This window comes from Lemur catta, chromosome 3 (genome assembly GCF_020740605.2).
Source record: "Lemur catta isolate mLemCat1 chromosome 3, mLemCat1.pri, whole genome shotgun sequence".
Taxonomy (NCBI): Eukaryota; Metazoa; Chordata; class Mammalia; order Primates; family Lemuridae; genus Lemur; species Lemur catta.
In genome coordinates, this window is record NC_059130.1 from 91,823,172 (window position 1) to 91,844,472 (window position 21,301).

General features: G+C 38.2%; 1 protein-coding gene and 1 pseudogene across 2 annotated transcripts in view; both read left to right on the forward strand.

Moving 5' to 3' along the window:
• EFCAB14 (EF-hand calcium binding domain 14) overlaps positions 1 to 21,301 on the forward strand; it is a 40,274-nt gene that overhangs the window by 3,406 nt on the left and 15,567 nt on the right. For both annotated transcript variants that reach the window (XM_045545483.1, XM_045545484.1), the window contains exons 3-5: positions 5,914 to 6,059; positions 16,164 to 16,262; positions 21,084 to 21,194. In XM_045545483.1, coding sequence (XP_045401439.1) covers positions 5,914 to 6,059; positions 16,164 to 16,262; positions 21,084 to 21,194 — 356 coding nt within the window. The remainder of the gene's footprint in view (positions 1 to 5,913; positions 6,060 to 16,163; positions 16,263 to 21,083; positions 21,195 to 21,301) is intronic.
• On the forward strand, positions 19,257 to 19,819 carry LOC123634171 (annotated as a pseudogene).

Here is a 21,301-nt window from a genome sequence, read left to right on the forward strand (position 1 = left end):
CTGAGACTTTTACCTGGTTCTCTTGCCCCCTTGCTGCCCAAGTTCATGTTCATAACACTGCCATACTGCGTCACTGTTCCTAGTCTCTTTGTAAGCCTACACACATTTCTCTAAGTGCCCATAGATCCCTTTGATAATGAATTGATCGGTACTCTAAAAAGAAGTTTGGTAGAAATACTGGAAGAGCTGGTTTTCTGCATACTTACGAGTTTTCAAGCTTAAAGCAAGAACTAATAGATTTCTCTCCTATGCTTAGCTATGCTTGTGTTTGTGTTTGTGACATTATCTACTTCAAGGAAAAAAACTTTAAATGCTATTAATGAGTGTAGTTATTTTAAAATTTTAGGAAACCTTTGTGATTCTTTGAACTCAATTACATATTCATGAAGGACTTAAAGTAACCATAATGTTACCTACCTTGAACACTGTACAACTAGCAGGAATATTTGTCTCATGAGTGAGTTTTAAAGTTTAAGGGGCTTTTCAAGTCACAGAGTTTTACATATTCTAAATTGTAAAGTTGTATTTTACATATCCAAACTGCTTTTTCCGAAAAGTGTGTTTGCATAGTGGCTTCAACCACATTTAACTTAAATATCTTTTATTAACAACACTGACATTTTTGATTCTATGTTTCAAAGGTTAATCTTCTGAGCAAAGGAACCAGTTTCAACTTAATTACAAATACCCTATCCTTAATAGCATTAGCACACCCGGAAACTGACCACAAGGCTTTCTCAAGGTCATAAAGAAATCTGGCTCCAGAACTGGAATTAGAGTTCTTACTTCCCATCTTAAGCCTAGATCACAACATCCTCTCTTTCCTTCACCCCAGCTTCCCTTTGTTGCCTGTGGTTATTCAAGTTTTGAACTTGATCTAGGAATAGGTAATCCTTAGTGTATTAATGATGTTTCTGGGGATGGTGCTTAAAAAAAGTGTTAAAGTACTGCCTTTGGTTTTTCTCCTGAGTTTCTGATTCAAGGAATAGGATTAGGTAAGCGACAATTCTCTGCCAGAATCATCCCAACCTATATGTTCTATCAACTGGTTGAATTCAGAGTACAGTATAAGAAAGATTGAGATTTGTACTCTGTAGTTATTTTTCCTCCTTAATGGTGGTTCTTACAGTATTGCAAGGCATTTCTAAGGCCTGTGTTTTCTTTGTATGTAAGTAATCATAACGTGGAAATGAGGTTCTCAGAAACAGTGATGATAAATAACCACTGAAGATACCTATCTGTGCCATCATCTCTCCATAGTTAGTTGGGTCTCCTAGGCTTGTGCCATACCTTGTTTTGATCACATATGGCAATTATTTATTTATATATTTCAAAATATTTCTCAGTTCCACCCTCCAGGGATTCCTTTCTCTGACTGTTTTGTGCCTGTGTTTATAGGATACCCATGTAATTTATACCTTAGCTGAGCTTTTCAGGGAATTTCTTTGTTTGGAAATACATATTTAAAATGTAGTACCTGCACGTGTAATAGACCTGGCAATCAATCATTCAACAGATATGTATTGAGCACTTGTTAATACTAGTCCCTGGAAATATTATACTACCTTCAGGAGATGCCAGGAGTTATAACCTGGACTGTGAAGCCTGTTTTCTACCACTGAGGAGCATTCCCCTAGGACCCGGACTACATTTGTCAGTCAGCTGAGTGAAGCAGATTTGGAATTGTCAATCCAGCTGTTTTGTTGACTGTGATTTGCTACAATAGAAACGCCAGCACCTGCAATGTGTAAAAGCAGGACTTCCTGAGGGAGGGTAGAAGGTGGGTCTTAGGGCAGTCAGTCCATAGGCTAAACCATTGTAGACCATTTGCTAAGAGTTTTTTGTGAAAACCAGTATCTTCAATAAATGGAGTCAATCTTGTTAAGTTTAAATAATATATCTTTGAATTATGCTTCTATATATGTGTGTATGTGTCTATTTTTTTTTTTTTTCTTTGAGACAGGGTTTCACTCTATTGCCTGGGCTAGAGTGCAGCAGCAGTATCAGTGCAACCTCAAACTCCTGGGCTCAGCCTTCTGAGTAGCTGGGGCTATAGGCACACACCACTGTGGCCAGCTAATTTTTCTATTTTTTGTGGAAAAGGGGATCTTGATGTTTTGTTCAGGCTGGTCTTGAACTCCTGGCCTCAAGCGATCCTCCCACCTTGGCCTTTCAAAGTGTGGAATATAGGCATGAGCCACCTTGCCTGGCCTATTTTAAATATATTTTTAAAAGTCAATTTTTATTTCTTGTTTTTCAAGAGGAGATTGGGATTCACTGACTCAAATAAGACCACCTACTTTTCTGGCTCTAGTGCCTTTTTGAGAAATTCAGAGCCCCTTGTTCTTTATTTTAATAAATTTTCCAAGGTGCTTCTGAGGAAAGGAAGAGGGATTACTAAAATGTCTGAAACAGAAGGCAAAGCAGACAGGCTCTGCATTTGTCTTTATGGCCAAGCAGTAACTTGATCATAAGCTAAAAGCATTGGCTGGCCTTGAAACTCTCAGGTCAGTATTCTTTTTCCAGAACCAGGTACTTCAGAAGACCTCCACAGTTATTCTAAGGAAGAATTCTGTTCCCACCCATCCCTCTCTGTCACTCAACTATGAAACACTAGAGAAAACGAAAAGAATTTGGAAGAGAAGGAAAGTATTAATAAGTCAGGCATTTCCTTTTCTGGCCATACAGACAAAGTAGTGGTTTGGTCATTTAGCACAGAACTTAAAAATGGTCTTGTGCTGACAAGGCCATTAGGAGATGTAAGTATCTGTGACCTCTGGAGTATAGTAGAAAGCGTACCAGTCCTAGGAGCAGAAGGTTTGACTGAATTCGGCTGCTCATTACTAGCTGTAACACTTGGACAAGTCACTTACTCTTTCTGAGGCTTCATTTTCTTACCCAGAAAACATAAAGATGTATTTGTGCTACCAAAGCACTTTGGGCATTCCTGTCTTAATATCTGTCACACTGTATAGTAATTCTGTGACCATGCCTCACTCCCCACTAGACTGAGAGCTTCGGGGTCTTTGTACACACTGGTGCTGAGTGCAGGGGCTCAGTAGCAAGTTGTTTAATAATTAATTACATAAAAGTTTATTTCAAACTGTAAAGACATTATATAAATATAAAATATTGCTGTTAGCTTTATATGTTCTGTTTGAAGGGCGTATACAGAAATTTCCATTTCCTGATTTTAAAGATTAGGAAATCAAAAGAACTAAGTAAATTCTTTTGGGTATTAAACTACTAAATTTTAAATTAATTGCTTTCCATGTTTAAGAAATATGAATTAGTAATCATAAGCTGTTTGCTACACTTCCTCCCGTTTTTGTAATCCAAGTGCCTCTACTTGGCTTGTCTCTCCTAAAAAGCCCCAAATCAAATAATGATCATGATCCCCTCTTGGGACATACAATCCTCAGGATTCAGAGTGTTTTCAGGGATTGTCAGCTATATATATTTATTAGTTACTCATTAAAGCCCAGGTTATTTATGTGTTTTTCTTATTTCCTCTTCCACTTCTCCCTCCTAGTTAATGCATATAGACTCTAGGAAAGGGAGAGATTCCCTCTAACCACCCCGTGCCCTTAGGGTGTTTGACCACTTGGGATAGCAGACATTTGTGGGATGTGTTTTTCTTTATAACCTAACTGAAAACGTGTAGGAAATTCAGTGTAGTGCTAAGAGCTGCATTAATTCAGACTAAGTGGTAAAATGTTCTTACTGTGAGATGGATATATTCCTGCAAACCATGTATAAATCAAGTACTACATGAAAAAGCACCTAGGAAGTCTAATATTTATAATGCAATCCTTTGTCGAACATTTTTGAAAAGTGAATGAAAATATCTAATTTCTTTTAGTTATTCTGAATTTTCAGATGGTAGGTTTGCTTGAAATAAGGATACCACCACCGCCCCTGATTTTGTGTTGTTTTTGTTGTTTTTAAGTGTTTACTTGTTTGGGTTTTTTATTTGTTGAATTTTCTTTGTTTAACTTGATAGTATAACAATAACTCCATTTTACACCTTACAATTATTTCACTGGACGAGCATTTGAGTGCTTCTGTGTACCTGGCACTGTACTGGCCCCTGGGAATACATAACCAAGTAAGATCTAGTCTCTGTCCTCAAGATCTCTCTATCTGATAAAGGAGTCAGATCAGTAAACAGTTACAGCACAATGTGTTAAGTGCTTGGTAGAGTTTGGAGTGATAAAGAGGTAGCAGTGGACCAAGGTGGGCACATGGCTATTTAAGCTGAATCTTAAAAGGAATTAACTAGGCTAAGGTGGCAGCAATGAAGAAAGGGCAAGCCAAGGGCATCTAGGCAGAAGGAATAGCATGCGCAATGTTCCCAGAGGCTTAAGAGGTTAGTGTATCAGCAAGATCAGCTTGGCTAGAAAGTAGACGGAAGAGGTAGGTAGAGTGATGAGAAGTGTGGTTGGAAGGCAAGCAAAGGCCAGATTTATTCAGGTAATAAATATTTATTGAGTGCCTGAATTGTGCCAGGAGTATTCTAAGTGCTGACTATATAGAAATGAACAAAACAAAGTCTTGGAGCTTACATTTTAGTAAACTGTTTTATATAGATCCTTCGTGCCAGTTTTTTATTTTTAAAGCATATAGTAACTAATCAGTCTGTGACTTTTAAAAAATGATGTAGGCTTTATTCTGAAGAACCAGCCATTATCAATATTTTATTTTCCAAGACAAGGAAAAATGCTCTTTAAAGAAAGAAGAGAAAGCACTCTTTCAGGCCTCTGCTTTCAGGCTGGCAAGTCTCTAAACCATGCAGGAGATATTTTTCCCAAAAGAAAGGCCAAATTTCACCCTGTACTTCACCTAGCATGTTCCTTTATCTTCTATTTCATTTGGGCTTTTGGGTTGAATTAAGACTTAAGAAAACACTATTTGCTATTTATGAAAAGATTAAAAATCTTAGTCCTCATAATAGTATTTGAAAGGTGGTAAAGTACCACCTTGCAGTTGAGCAATTTAAGATAGAAAAAATAGATTTAAGTATCTATAAGTATAACTTATAATGTCACCTTGAGCATTAATGGAGTAAATTTTATAAATCTTCATTGACTAATCAAAAGTCTCCTTAATTGAACTGGTTAGTACTTAAGATTTATTTATCACTTATTGCATGCCTGGCCAGCTGTGTTAAGTGCTATAGCCATTCTCTCACTTAATGTTAACAATCCTATGAAGTATATTTTATTACTATATTACAGATGAGGAAACTGAGCTCTAAGAATTTGAGTATTTGCTCAAGATCATAGTAAGTTACAGAGTTGAGATTCAAATCCAATTTTTTCTGTTCATATTCTTTATGACTTTTAGTTACCTAACTTTTTTAGAAGTTGTATTGCCAGGCTGGGCGAGGTGGCTCACACACCTGTAATCCTAGCACTTTGGGAGGCCAAGGCAGAAGGATCACTTGAGGCCAGGAGTTCAAGACCAGGCTGAGCAAGAGCGAGACCCCATCTCTACAAAAAAATAGACAAATTAGCTGGGCATGGTGGTGCGCACCTGTAGTCCCAGCTACTTGGGAGGCTGAGGCAGGAGGGAGGCTGAGGCAGGAGGATCACTTGAGCCCAGGAGTTTGAGGTTTCTGTGAGCTATGATGATGCCAAGGCACTCTAGCCAGAGTGACAAAATGAGACTCCGTCTCAAAGAAAAAAAAATTGCATTTCCAGTAGTGAAATAGCACCAGTTAAAATGGAGCATTGGTGTTAAAGATATACATTTACATAAATAACAGTGTAGTTGATAAATATGAATTCAGTTATTATCATCCCAGAATTAACTTTTGTTAAGCCATCTTCTTTCCTACTATATGATTATTTTTGCATCTTAAGGCCATGAAGGAACTTTATGGCTATTTATTATTGTTCTTTATTTTTTTAGTGGAATCTAATCAGAAAAGCTCATTCCAAGAGATCCCCAAACTTAATGAAGAACTACTCAGCGAACAAAAGCAACTTGAGAAGATTGAATCTGGCGAGCTGGGCTTAAACAAAGTGTGGATAAACGTCACAGAAATGAATAAGCAGGTAGCAAAAGTGTGATTTTATTTCTGTGTAAGCTATGAATATTTAGTTTGGTTAGTTGGTTGTTTAGTATGAATCTGTAGGTATAAGATTTCACTTCAGATTGTTTTATTTTTTTAAATGGGGTTTTGCATACTATGATCCCAACACAGTAAAGTCAGGTAAAACAGATAATAGTTATACATTTACCAAATACTTAAAATTTTAACCCGTTCTGCAAAGGAACAGAATTCTAAGTATAGCAGGTTAGAGATAGTTGCAAATTCTTGAATCGGCTTTTCCTACAGAACAGCGTACGTATCAAATAGGAAAGGAGTGTCATCTAACCCCAAGAAGAATGGATAGTCTATTTTTATTAACTAATTGGGTTTACAAACTTAACAGATGCAGCCTTAGAGTGTAGTGCTTTACAGTGTGCTAAAACAAATCTGGAAACCATCAATAGCAGTCATTCTTAAAAGCAGGTGGTAGAGTTGGTTAAGTACCTTGGTCAGGCAAGCAAGCCTAGAGCATGAGCTTTTCCAGTCCCTAAACTGACCAGAGCTCACTGGGTAACTATAGCTCACGTCCTTAGTATTTCCAGTTTAGTTAGGAAAGATATGTGCATTGAAAAAGAAAACTCAAGTACACATGCAAAGTGCTTAAAAATAGATATATCATCCCTGTTGGGGCTAAGAGGGTATTCTTTGGAGTAGGGCACAAATTTCAGAATGAGCCAGTGGCAGGGAGCACAGTGCTAGAAGAAAGCACTTGCAAATATTTCTGAAGCTATGTCTTTAGCAGTGATTCAGGAGTGGGACAGTTCAGCATTTAAGGCCAAAGATCAATGGCCTGGGGCAGTGGCTTCCAAACTTTTGCCTGGAACCCACAGTAAAAAATGTTTTACATTGTTACCCAGTAAATACGTACATACATATAAGTAACTTAAATAAATATTTCTGAAACAATAGCTTACCATTAATATGTATGATGCATTATGATATTTTCTATTCAGTTCTATTTTATTTTTTAAATTATTCATGAAATAATTGATGAGTTGCAGCACCTAGTATTTACTAGCTGTCATTTATTCTTGAATTCTCAGCAATTAGGGAAAAGCAAGTATTCATCCCTTTTTTGGAAAAAGAATAGGATAAATTATGGCCTTGCCTACATTCATGCAGCACGTAAGCAGTTTGACCAGAGAGTATATCAGGTAAAAGCAGACCACATTGGAGCACTGAGAAATAATTAACATCTCTTCTGGGCAAACCGTGTATTCCATGTAGGTACCCAGTCGTGGAGTTTACCATTCTGAGAGGAGGATGAGATTGTTCAGCATGAAGAGGCAAAATCAGCTATCTTTCTCGTCTCCTTCTTGTAAATTGACATTATGGGAAGAGTCAAAGGAGAAATTGGTACATTGTGTGAGAACACACATAAATATTTTAAATCTTGGGCACATACGTTGATTTCTGAGTTCTCTTTAGCCAGGAATCCGGACACAGAAGAATAATTTTATTCTTGTCCTGGCTATTATTTTTAGTGCAGGAAGCACCTGAGAAGGCAGGTACAGGAAGTCCTCATTTAACATTGCCGATAGGTTCTTCGAAACTGTGACTTTAAGTTATGTGATATATAATGAAACCAATTTTATCATAGGCTAATTGAGAGAAACAAAAGTTAAGTTCCTACAGCATATTTCTGGTCACAAAAACATCCCCAAACTTCTAAATAAAGACCAAAACACTTCTAACATTAGGCATTGAAATAAATGTGAGCTATATGTACGTTGAAGAAAGATTAATAAAAACAAGTGAGAGAATTATTTACCAGTTATTCCAGTTCAGAGTTGAAGGTGGCCAGGGCCTATCTTGGCAGCTCAGGATGCAAGGTTGGAACAGACCCTGGACCAGGACACCATTCTATTGCAGGGCTCACTCCCACACCCACTCTCACTTAGACTGGGACCATGTAGACATGCCAACTAACCAAACCTGCGTAGCTTTGGGATGTGGGAGGAAACAAGTACCTGGAGAAAACCCACGCAGACATGGGGAGAACATGTAAACTCCACACAGTAGCCCCAGCTGGGAATCAATTTTTTTTCTCAATAATGTTATTAAAAAATGATGTTGAATGAAACGATATTATTCGAGGACCTGCTATAAACAGGAAAATTTACTTCAGTCCTAGGGCTTCATATAGGAAACTGGGAGAGATTGAACTGAAACCCTTTCCGTTTTAGTTTCAATGTACCTTCCATGGTGCTAAGACTAACATAAGAAGCCAACCTGATGCAGAGGAATTTGCTGCTGGCATGTACCCAGAAGGATGGGTGGTGGTGAAGCAGAACTTTATGTTGTTTCCCAAAGTGAACTTGGCACTCTCTGTCTCGGTGGTTTTCTAAAATTACTGTTACACATCTCTGATGGCCTGTTTGTCTAAGAGGCATTTGTTCTAAACCAAAATAGGTATAAAAATAAAATTAATATTTAACCGTGTTTCTATATCTAACAGTGAGTGTCAATTAAGATGCTTTTAGTGGCAATTTTTAAAAGCAGTTCAAAGTAACTTTAAAAACAAGAAAATGGATTATATCACTTAATAAGAACTGTTCTTTGCCCAATGTGAGTTGGAGTTAATGCAGTCTGAAAAAAGCCATCAGTCTGAAAAAGTTAAAATCAAATTTTGCCTTGAAAAAGCTTTAACCCAGTAGTTGAAATCCCATTTCCTTTTCTGTTTTATTCATGAAACCTCTGATTTATACCTATTCCCTCTTGACCATTATAGGGAGTCTTCTCTTCTTCTTTGAAGACCATTAATTTAACAGATGTTAACTGAGCTGTTTTTGTGGAGCTAGGCTTTGGGTTCTGTCTTAATCTATTTAGGCTGCTATAATGAAATACCTTTAAACTAAGTAACTTATAAACAACACAAAATTATTGCTCACAGTTCTGGAGACTGGGAAGCCCAAGATCAAGGTGCCAGCAGATTCAGTGTCTGGTGAAATCTCACTCTCTACTTCATACATATCACCTTGTTGTGTTCTCACATGGCAGAAAGGGCAAACAAGCCCCCCTCAGACTTCTATTTTAAGGGCACTAATCCCATTCATGAGGGTGGAGTCCTCCTAAATCACCTCCCAAAGGCTCCACCTCTTAATACCACCACATTGAGGTTCAATTTTCAACATATTAATTTTAGGGGAATACAAACATTCAGATTTAAAACCAAAAAAAGATGTGATTCCTTCTCTCAAGGATCTTACAGTCAAATGGAGAAGATAGAAAAGTAAACAATTGTAAAATAACCTGATAAGCAATAAGAAATGGTTCCAAATGAGCATTGTGAGGGCATATTTAAGTATGTATGTAACTGAGACTGGGGTCAGGTGGGATTTCCCAGAGATCCTGAGCTGACTCCTGAAGGGCAACTAGGAGTTGGCCAGGTGAATTCTGCAGAAAGAAAGAAGGGTATTCCAGGTAAAATACTAGTACAATTGATCTTCATAGTTTATGAATCCCATGTTTCCAAATTTCCTATTTGCTAAATTTTTTTGTAACCCCAAAATCTATCCTTGTGGCACTTTTGCAGTCATTCACCAATATGTACACAGTGGCAAAAAATTTGCGTCATTCAAAATGAATATTTACAGCTGAGGTCGAACAAGGTGACATGCTGCCTTCTTGTTTCAGCTCTCCTACTGTAAACAAGTGTCTTTTTCATAGTATATTTAGTGTCACTTTTTTTTGCTTTATACTGGTGATTTCACTGTTTAAAATGCCCCCAGGTATAGTGCTAACCTACTGTCTGAGTTTCCTAAGTGCAAGGAGACTGTGACGGCCGTATGGAGAAAATACGTGTATTAGATAGGCTTCTTTCAGGCATGAGTTATGGTTCTACTGGCTGTGAGTTCAGTGCGGAGTCAATAATATGCATTAAATAAGATGTCTTGAAACAGAAACACACATAAAACAAGGTTATGTATTGTACTGATCAATTGATAGAAATTTGAGCAGAGAGCTCACAGACACCTCATCCTGTGTTTCCCCTAGATGCAGTAGTTCAGTAATCACTAATTTGGTGTTTGCTACAAATTTCTAGAATATAACTGCAACTAATAATGAGACTTGACTGTGTGTGCAACAGCAGAGATGAATGAAAACATGGTGTGTTCAGGGAATTTTAGTCGTTCATTATAGCTATAGTATAGTTTGGTGGAAAGAGGCCAGAGATAAAGGTAAGCCAGCAAGAGCCATATCAAGAAAGACCTTGAGTGCCCTTCTCCTGTAGTACTCTCTGTATCTTTTTTTAGTACTTGGTCCAAATACTTTATGTGGTGGTTATTTGCATATGTTTCTAATTGCACTAAAAGATTGTACACTGTATTCTAAGCCTTAAGCATGGTGATGAAGATAACAATGGTGATGATGATGGTATTGAAAATAATTGCCATTCATGAAATGCTTTCTTTGTGCAGGCCATTATTAGATGCACTACACATAATGACTTCCTTTCTTTGTTTCTATAACCCTCTGTTCCCTATGAAATGGAGGTGGTGTCTCCATTTTACAGATAAGAAAACTGAGGCACAAAGAAGTTAAGAAGTAGTTTGCCCAAAATCACACAACTGTGTAGCAATGCTAACATTAAAATACTCAAGTCCTGGGAGCTTTTTTCCCCAGTTTCCCGTTCTACCTCCCATCTTTTTATCTCTTGTAGGATTCAGTAGTTGCTCGGTAGATAAAGTTGAAAAGATATGATGTCAGGTCCTTAGTAGGGCTCACAATCATTCATCATTGATGATTGCCTATCTTAGTAACTTTTTTCCTTGCTATTCAAAGAATACTTAATTTCAACCCCAAAGCAAAAAAGCAGCATTTCAGACTTTATAGTATAAAATGATCTATTAAGCAATAGTGTACAATAGCTATTTTTAATTTTTCTAATGAAAAGTCATGTAATATGCATAAAAGTCATGGCTCATCTTTTGTCTGGAATATGGATTTTTCTCTTAATGGTTTCTATTTAATTCAACTTCTTAGACTCTTCAGATTGCAAAGTGTAACTTTTAGGAAAAAGTTCTGTAATGCTTGAATCCAATCTGACATTCTAAAATGCATCGAGTCCAGAGCAGTTCCAGAGACAGTAATAGGAGGGTGCCCCTTGTCTCTCCATTCCAGTTATACATGTAGCTTTGCTGTACTTTTCCATAAATTTTGGCATTATTCGACTAAGGAGAAAAATATTGGAAGATGGAATCCAGCTTTGTAATTTATGGGAATATAGTTGCGTCCTGGGGACCAGTGTGTGATTTAGGTCTTATACGTGAGTAAGACGCCCTAAGTGATGTTTGGTACCTGGAGAGTTCATGGTCAGCTCCCCAGAGTGTGCTTTTTCAGTGAGGCTGCTGATACCCTAGGCCTAGAGTTTTGCGGCATGGGGAGAAGTGCAGCAGCACCTCAGCTAATCCTGCTGGCATTGGGTCTCCGCTGCTTCTCTGGTTTTGGCTGAAATGGCAGCTGCCAACCAGCCACACTGGCTTTTTGTGAGGCCATTACCTTCCCTGAGATACTTCTTATTAACAATGAGCCCTGCAATAGCCTCAGGAACTTGCAGTACCTGGGAGAATAGTTGCTCCCCAGAGCACATCTTTTTGTCCCTTCAGGATCTGGCCAGTGGTCAGTAGAGAGTTTGTTCCCTCAGGTGGCTAAAAGATAAACACATAATTCATAGGGTGTTTGGAATAGTTGTATTCTTGCCCATCAAGCTAGTCTTGAGCTAGCTACATACATACTTTGGAGCACTGAAGAAAACATACCTGGGGGAGGACTACCTTCCTGGCACTTCATGATCGGGCATGTTAAGGTGGTCTTGGAAGGCCTAGTGGAGGGCATGGAGGAAAGGGTCAGCCAAGAAAACCCATCAAACCCCTTCCAAAGGTATATGGTATCTTTTTCTTATGTGTATATTTCTTTTCATCTTTTGTCTTTTTAAAAATTTCATAAATAATTTGTGAATATATTCTTATTTAAGATTTAAACAATAAAATACATATAGAACTCCTATGAAAATTTTCCTTCGGTCCCTGTCTCTGTTTGTGCTGCACCACACATGAACACATGCACATATTCATCATGCTCCCTGTCCCCATAGATGTCCACTGTCAATAATATGGGCTGTGTCCTTCCAGTCCTCTTTCTATGTATTTGCAAAATCAAAGTAGCTTTTAATATAAATTAGCTTATGGGTTAATGTGTGTAAATAGGGTCATTTGATATGTTATTCTACAACTTTGTTCACTGAATATACTACATCCTGACTGATAGACATTTAGATTGTTTATAGTGCAGGATGTCCCAAAAGTCTCCATATAAAGGAAAAATTTTGTAATGAATATTTTGTAAGTAAAGGGATATTTAGCCATAATTTCCCATTTTCCCTGTATATGGCGACTTTTGGGACACCCTGTATTTTGCTGTTACAAATAAGGAAGAAGTGCATAAATCATTGTGCACATGAGCTAATAATCTTTAAGGTTTCTAGGAGTGAAATTGCTGAATTAAAGGATATAAACATTTCAATTTTTGATGGATTTTCCTAGATAACCTTCTAACAAGCCTTCTGTGTTTATACTCCCATAAACAATGCATGAGAATGCCTGTTTCCATGTCCTTTTCAAAGCTGGATGTTATTCATATCTTTTTAAAGGCATGGGTGAAAACCTCCTTGATGTAATTGCTACTCTTAAGGGGTTTATAGTTTGCTGAGAGTATCTCCTTGTGTGCTAAGTTTTCTTACCTAATTTGTTTTTTAAGTGGATGGAGTTAGAATATTGATGATTAGTCTGAATATTTTGGAGCATATATGGAGAATTGCATGTTCAAGTGCTGATTAAATTTCACTGCTAAAAACTGTCACTTGACATTTTGTTTGTACCAGGTATGATGTTAAGTTCTTTACTTACATATCTCACTTAATTCTCATAGCCTGTATTAGTCATGTGTTGCTGGGTTATATATTATCCCAAAACTTACTGGCTTAAAACAGCCAACATTTATTATCTTGTAGTTTCTGTGGGTCAGGCATTTGGCAGCAGCTTAGCAGAGGGGTTCTGTCTAGGATCTCTAAGGTTGCAGTTAAGATGTTGGCCTTGGGGCTTCATAATCTGAAGGCTTGACTGGGGCTGGAGTATCTTACTCACATGGCTATTGGCAGAAAGCCTCAGTTCCTCCCAACATGGGCTTCTCTACCCTGGGCAGCATAACAGCTGGCTTCCCCAGAGAGAACAAAAAGGAAGGCATAGGCCTTTTGTGACCTGATTTCTAAAGTTGCCAATTGTTAATTTCACTTTATTCTGTTCACTAGAAGCAAGTTATCTAAGTCAGGCTACACTCAAGAGGAAGAGAATTAGGTTTCACCTCTTGAAGAGAGGACTATTGAAGAATTTATAGATGTATTTTAAAATCACACATTCCTACAAAATGGTTGTTAAACAGTTATACCCATTTTACTGATGAGAAAAATAAGTTCATTGCTTATCTGGCCTTATCTTTTACCTCTTGGCCTCTGTCCTCTACTGTGCTGGGACTAGCCTTCTCAATGTCCATCCTGGAAAAAGAATGTTCATTGTCAGCTATTCATTCATTCGGTAAATGCTTATTGAGTGCCTATCTTTGTGCCAGGCATATTGGGGAAAGTAAAACAGACATAGTCCTTGATCACATGGAGCTTACAGTCTTGAGGAGAGAAACTTAATCAGTAGTCACATGAATAAATAAATCATTGTCCCTTTGAGAAGTTCTATGGAAAAAATTCCTGCTGAGCCTGTTCATACCATTGTACCCTGTCTGTTCCCCAATGTGACCTTCACCCTTATAGCCTGGAAAGAATGCTTGGTTTGTTTTTATATATCAAACTCTAACTTCTCCATCAGTCTAATTTGAGTCCTATTTCAGTGAAGCCTGTCATTTTCAACTTGCACTGATATGCTTTTCTCAGAACTTTATTCAGTATCACATTTAATGCCTAATTGTTTCTTTAGTGTGACCTCATCCTGTCTCTCAACTATATTGAGAGCTCCTTGACGTGAGAGATCTAGGAGTTTCCCTCAGTTCCTCTGTCTTCCGCACCCCTCACATCTAGTCCCAACAAATCATGTCATCTCTACTGTGATTGCCTCTGCTACAGCTTAAGTCTAAACTATTATTTCCTGCCTAGACTGTGCAGACATCCTTCTTACTGGTCTTCCTATTTCCACTAACAGCCATAGGAAGCTTCCTACGAGGTGTCTCCATTCATGTAATCATCCTGTTTACATGTCCCTTCTCATCACACTTCAAGTGGAGTCAGTATCCTTGTCCTGGTTTACAGAGACCTGCCTATTCTGTCCCCTTCCTGTGTCTCTGGCCGCACCTCCTACTTCTTTCTCTGTCTCTTCTATCTCTCTGTCTCTCTCACATACACACACTTATTATGTGATCCTGCCACCTGACCTTTCTATTCTATAAATATGCTAAGCTCTTTCCTGTACTGGGGCCTTTGCCCAACAATTCCCTCTGCCCTGAAATGTACTTCATCCAATTTTCGTATGATTAATTCATTCTTATTATTTAGATCTCAGTTTAAATTTCATCTCCTTATAGGGCCTTCTCTGGGCAATCAATCTAATATAGCTACCTAGTCACTTTTATCAAGTCACCTTATTTTAATTTTTTTCTAATGCTCCCTACTATCTAATGTTTCTTCTGTGAAATTGTCTGTCTCATTGCACTAAAATTTAACCACCACAAGATTCCTAACATCTCTGTTGTTCACCACTGATGTACAATAGGGCTCAATAAATATTTGTTGCATTAATGAATGAATGAAAAATCGTCTTAAGCCTCTGAATTTATCTCTCCTAGAAGGAAGAAAGAGAAGAGAACCTGAGTTCCCAGGCTCCTCACTGGACTCCTTTGTTCAGACCAAGCTACTGCTCCCTCAGGGAGCTCTGTTTAAATTCTTTGCATAGTACTTATTATTGTCCGATTCTTTCCTTTTTTGTTTTTGTTTTTTTTTTTTTTTTTGGTCTGACACAGAGAAGATGCCAAACATTTGTTGAAGGAATGAGAAGGGAATCAGGTTCTGCTTTGTCTTATATGCCCCAGTGCCTCCTACTGTGCTTGGCCTGTAGCAAATGCCCAGAAATTTCACTAGTTACCCTGTGAGGCTGCTCCAAATATAATTGCTGTTGGTAGATCTGTGTTCTCATCCTAGACTTTGGAATAGGAAAGCAGTTTAAAACTAAGGATCTTTCAAGAATGTGTTGAGCCATACTGCAAGGCTTGTTAGAATATTATCTCTGCAGCCTGAAACTGAATATTATATAGATTCCCCCAGTTCCCATTCAAAAGAGAAGTCCAGCTTCTTAGAATTCTACCCCTAAATAGCAGAAGAGAAGCCACATTTTATTTTGATGCAGTTCCTATTTTAATACATTCAGTGCATCGGTCAGTGAGTCAGTGGGTATTTATTGAGCCCCTTCAGGTTACAAAGTAGTGCTTTGGTTGAGCTATTGAGTTTGAAATATTAATCACATTATTAAACCAAAACCAAATCCCCAAGTAGTTGAAAGTGCTATTCAAGTTGTCAGGGTATGGTTCCTGTAGACTGTATTTTGTAATGATGGGCTTTTACTTTATATGTTCCCACTTGGGCAGGAACAAAAGTTCAATAAATAACGGAGGTGTTATATTTTACCAAAATGAAATCTTGATGTGGCCCTTGATCATTGGCTTTCTTCCTGTCCAATTGTTGAAGGATTGTGTGGTAATTACTACATCTTTTGGGTAATTTAGGATTTTTGGATCTTGTAGCTACCAGGACTAAGGTAAAGAATAATGCTTGCCTTTTCCTCTTTGGCACTACTGTTTACACTGAACAGGGAAAAAGGGGGTATTATTGCTGCCTCCCAGATCTCTAGTCTAGCCAAGGTGCTATAGTTCCTCTACTCCTATGAGCTGACAACATCACAGAAATGCGTAAAATCCAAGGGTACCGTGATATCATCAACTGTAGAGTTTGTGAAGGAGGCATGTACTCTACAAATACTATTTTTATTGTTTGTTACTCTTTTTCTTTCAGATTTCTCTGTTGACTTCTGCAGTAAACCACCTCAAAGCCAATGTTAAGTCAGCTGCAGACTTAATTAGCCTGCCTGCCACTGTAGAGGGGCTTCAGAAGGTAAGTGCTATGTATGAGTACTGAGATTAACCTATTGCTATAATTCTAGCTTCTTACAAGTTTTCTTTGAAAGCCTGGGATTTGAAATCAGCTGCTCCAAGAAAGCAGTAACAGAGTGTATCATTGTGTTCTAAAGAGTTCAGAACAACTATGTTTTGGTCTGGTTAGTTGGGCCTTTAATTTGTAACAAGTTCCATTAGCCATGGTTTATATAGATTCATACCTTTTTATTTGGCTCTCGGAGTCCCAAAATTGCTGTGCTGGGATTTATGTTAGCATATATGGATTTGCTTTTCAACACTCGCCTTTTCAATTGGTCGTTCACAATGTGTTCATGAAAGCAGACCAATTATACATGAGAGTTGCTCTGAATCTCTATTTTCCATGCTTGAAAAAGAATTTTGAAAAAAAAAGGATCCAGGGCAGCAGTCCCTAACGTTTTTGGCACCAGGGACCAGTTTCCTAGAAGACAGTTTTGCACAGGGGGGTGGGGTAGAACTCTGCAGCCTGGTCTCTAACAGGCCATGGACCAATACCAGTCCGCAGCCCGGGGCTGGGGGACCACAGATATAGGAAATGGCGAGATTAAGAATTCAGGAAACATTTAAGTATTGGCAAGGATATGGAGCAAAGGAAACTTTCAAACACTCCTGCCGGGACTATAAATTGGCAAAAATCACTTTGGAAAACAATTTGATGTTATTTTACAAAGGTAAATGTGCACATACTCTAAGCAATTCACTCCCAGGTATATTCTGTAGCTTCTAGGGCAGAGGCAAATAATAGTTTAAAACTTCTATTTACTTGATCCCTAGGACTCAGGCCTGGAGTAGGAGGCGAGGACCAACCATATGAATACTACCTCAGGGATCCTTCAAGCTGGATAGGGAGAGTAGACGGGGGTAGAAAGGGAGAAGAAGGTGCCTGATTAGAACACAAGGAACATCATCCCCTGCAGCAGGGAATGGATGAAGTTATTCCCCAAACAGTGGGTGTCAAATATAGGATCTGACTTTTAAAAGCTAGTGTATGATAAGTTTGATTTGATGATGTGCCAGGTCCTATGAGCATATGGGTTGTTTCCACAAAGGAGTGAAAAATTCCTAAGCCATGAATGAAAACAAAACTTGCTGTTTTATAGCCACACCATCTGTATGTGCTCAGTCTCCATAATTTACTACTTATCCAATATGGTCATCTACTTAAAACTTTCAAAAAAAATGTAGGGACAGCTTTGATGAGGCCAGATTCTTGCCATTGTTCCGTAGGCCAAGTGGGGAAAAGGCAGGCCTCTGTAGCCTTTAGTACAGAAGCAACTCTGGCAGTCTTGCATTAGAAAAGGAAATTGTTTTCTTCTGGCATTCATTAATTTAATAAACATTTGTGGAGCTTCCTCCAGTATGTACCAGGCACTTTGCAGTTGGTGGGAATACTTGTTTCAGAGTTTCACTCCAGAGTTCACATGGTTCTGTCAGCTGCTTTCTTAAAAAAAAGATCTTTAAACAAGAGCTTACTATCTTCTGTATCCTCATGGGCTCATACATCCAGCCAGTGAGGATTCTCAAACAGTAGGTGTCTTTGAACGCCTGTGGCTTATTTAACAGAGCTTACTTAGATAGCTTACCATCTGAGAGTCTTCCAGCCACTATGTTATGTCTTTGCAAATCTGTGCATTTATAATGCCAGGTGCTGCTTTTATTGCAAGTGGCTCAGTTTTGAAATAGTAGGTCATCTCAAATACCTGAATTCAGTGTATCTCATGTAATTTTTTAAATGTTGAAAATGTCATCTCTTGTTCTCTTGGACTCTTGGATATCAGTACAGTAAAAAATGATACTGTTTAAAAATGCTAATTTAGTGGCACTATAAAATTGTTAGCATGTCTTAATAAAAGGCTAAAACCCACCAAAAAAGAGTGTTACTGCCAAATAGTAACACTCTTTTGGATACCCCTTAGGACAGGCCTTTTTAGAAAGATGGCTTCTGAAATATATCTCCAAGTCCCCAGTCCACTTGGGCTCCTTAGGCCTAATGAAAACAAAGTAAGCTACACCTATGTCTAACTCTATTCAGTGGCTCCTGAGAGGATGCTACGGTGGAAGAAGAACAAATGCTACCGAATGGATTTTTCCTTCATCTCTGCAATTCTGGGTTTCCCAAAGCCAAAAGTGGTTCCTGCCCATTTTTACTCAAAAGTCATCATTTTCTCCTGACACAGTGGCCATCTGCAGTGTTACTCAGGCCATCTGCCTGCCCACAGCAGGGCTTGACAGGCAGTTTGTGAGAAAACCTTACCCATGGGTGTCAGATTTATAAACTAGTATTTTTTTCTTTAGGAATGATTTGATTTTCCTCTAGGAAAACTTCTTTGAGAAAACTGCTTGTTTGATTGATCGGTAGATCAGTAAATAGATTACTGTTAATTGTCTCAGTATATGTTATGTGGAATTCATAGTTTGAACATATTTGAAATAACTAAAAACACTGATCTCCATTAGGTTGGTGTTTAATGTAAATGAAAATCACAACATACACTTCCATCAGAATGGCTAAAATTGAAAAGACTGACAGTGCCAATGTTGGTGAGGATATGGGATGGAAACTCTCACACCCCACTGGTGGGAGTGTAAAATGGTACAACCATTTTAGAACGGTTTGGCCATCTTTTAAAAAGTTACGCATAGGCCTCCACTGCTGCCACCTGAGCGGAGCTAGAGGAGGACAGTGGTCCACGAGTCAGACGAGTGTTGAGGTGAGCAATGGTGGGGCCTCACATGCTTTGGGCAGCCTGGGCTTCAGCCTCTCTTCAGTTCCCTGGAAGAAGGCCAGTACAGGAGTAGCAGCAGAGCTGGAGGCTCTAGCATGTCTCTCTCCTCTTCGTCTCTCTTGTCCTCCTTCTCCTCCCCCTCCTCCTTCCCCTCCTCCTCCTCCTCTATGCCAGGCGGCCGGAGTAACTGGAGGGGGGTCCACTGCCCAAGAATGGGAATTCTCTTCACCAGGATATGGAGACTGTTCAATCACCAGGAGCACAAAGTTATCGTTGTTGGGCTGGATAATGCAGGGAAAACTACTATACTTTACCAAGTTTCTATGAATGAAGTTAGTTGTACATACGTCCTCTACAATAGGAAGTAATGTAGAAGAGATAGTGATTAATAATACACGTTTCCTAATGTGGGATATTGATGGCCAAGAATCTATTCATTCTTCCTGGAACACTTACTGTACTTACATGGAGTTTATAAGAGTTGTTGTGGGACAGTACAAAGAGGATTTCTGTAACTAGAGAAGAACTCTGTAAAATGTTAGCACAGGAGGACCTAAGAAAAGCTGGATTGCTGATTTTTGTTAATAAACAAAATGTTAAAGAATGCATGACCATAGCAGAAATCTCCCAGTTTTTGAAGCTAACTTCGATCAAAGATCACCAGTGACATATCCAGGTATGCTGTGCTCTTACTGGCAAAGGATTGTGCCAAGGACTTGAATGGATGATGTCACAATTTAAGATTAGATGATCTCTACTGACCTATTCTGATAGACTTTGTATAAATGAATTGCTGGACTTTACCTGAAAGCTACAAAAATTAAGGGTTTAGATATATTTATAATAAAATGATTTAAACTTTTTCTATAAGAAGAAAAATTAAGACCACTTATTTGAAAACAAAGATAAGTCTCATCTTCCAATTTGCTTTCTAATTAGTTCCTTCCAAAGTAAGTTATTAAAGCTGTGATAGACATTTTTCTCATAATGAACCCACTCAGGACATTGTATGGCCAGTGTTAAGTTCAAAGGAAGAGGAAGACATTTTGAACTTTAAGAGCTTTATTATCACTGTAACCCTCCCTAGTTAAATGCTCTCTTCTTGCTCCATTAAGTCAAAATACAAATCAGCACAGATACTCAGGTTTCAATATTTCAAAATGTAATGTTAATTACGAAAAGTATTTTGTATAAGGTGTATGTATTGTGTGTATGCCTCACGTTCAAGTTAATGGCTTTGATTTATGAAAAGCAAATAATACAAAAATTAATATCTTAAGTTATAACCATAATAAGTACTGGCACTGGTGTTAAGTGCCATTCTGTACTCTTCCCTTATGTTCTCTGTATTATATTAACCAATCCCCCAAATCATTGAGCTGCTCTTAAAAAAAAAAAAAAAGGAAAAGGAAAAGGAAAAAGCTTGGGGAAAAAAAGTTCAGCACAGATCTGCCATATGCTCAGCCATTGACTCCCTAGGTGTTGTGATGATAAGAGAGCATATGGTAAGGGAAATGAAAGTGTAAGTCCACGTGAAGACTTATGTGTGTATGTTCATAGCAGCTTTGTTTGTAGCAGTCAAATACTGGAAAACCTAAATGTCCATCAACATTTGTCCTAAATGTCCAGGTGAATAGACAAACTGTGATATCACTATTCAATGGAATGCTATGCAGCAACATGCTGAGTAACTACAACATAGATGAATCTCAGTTATACTGAGTGAATGAAGCCATACTTTTAAAAGTACTACTTGCTTACTGGTTGTATTTGTATAAAATTCTACAAAATGCAAACTGATTTATAGTGACAGAAAGTGGATCAGTGGTTGCCTGAGGGCTGGGAGAGAGGGTATAGACAGGGGTATGAGGAAACTTTTGGAAGTGATGAATGCTTATCATCTTGATTGTGGTACTGGTTTCACAGTTGTATGTGTGTCAAAATAATCAAATTTTACATTTTGAATATATGAAGTTTCTTTCATGGCAATTATATCTTAATAAAGCTTTTAAAAAGGAAAAAAACCACTGATCTTTCTCCATGTTTTTTTTCAGAGCGTAGCTTCCATTGGCAATACTTTAAACAGTGTGCATCTTGCTGTGGAGGCAATACAGAAAACTGTGGATGAACATAAGAAAACCTTGGAATTACTGCAGAGTGATACGGTAAGATCTGCCAAAGCTCCAAAAAGTCATCATGCTCTCGCTCACCCTGTATGAGAGTCGTGATACCAGCTTTCCACTGATCTGAACAGGCCCTACTGTGCACCTGT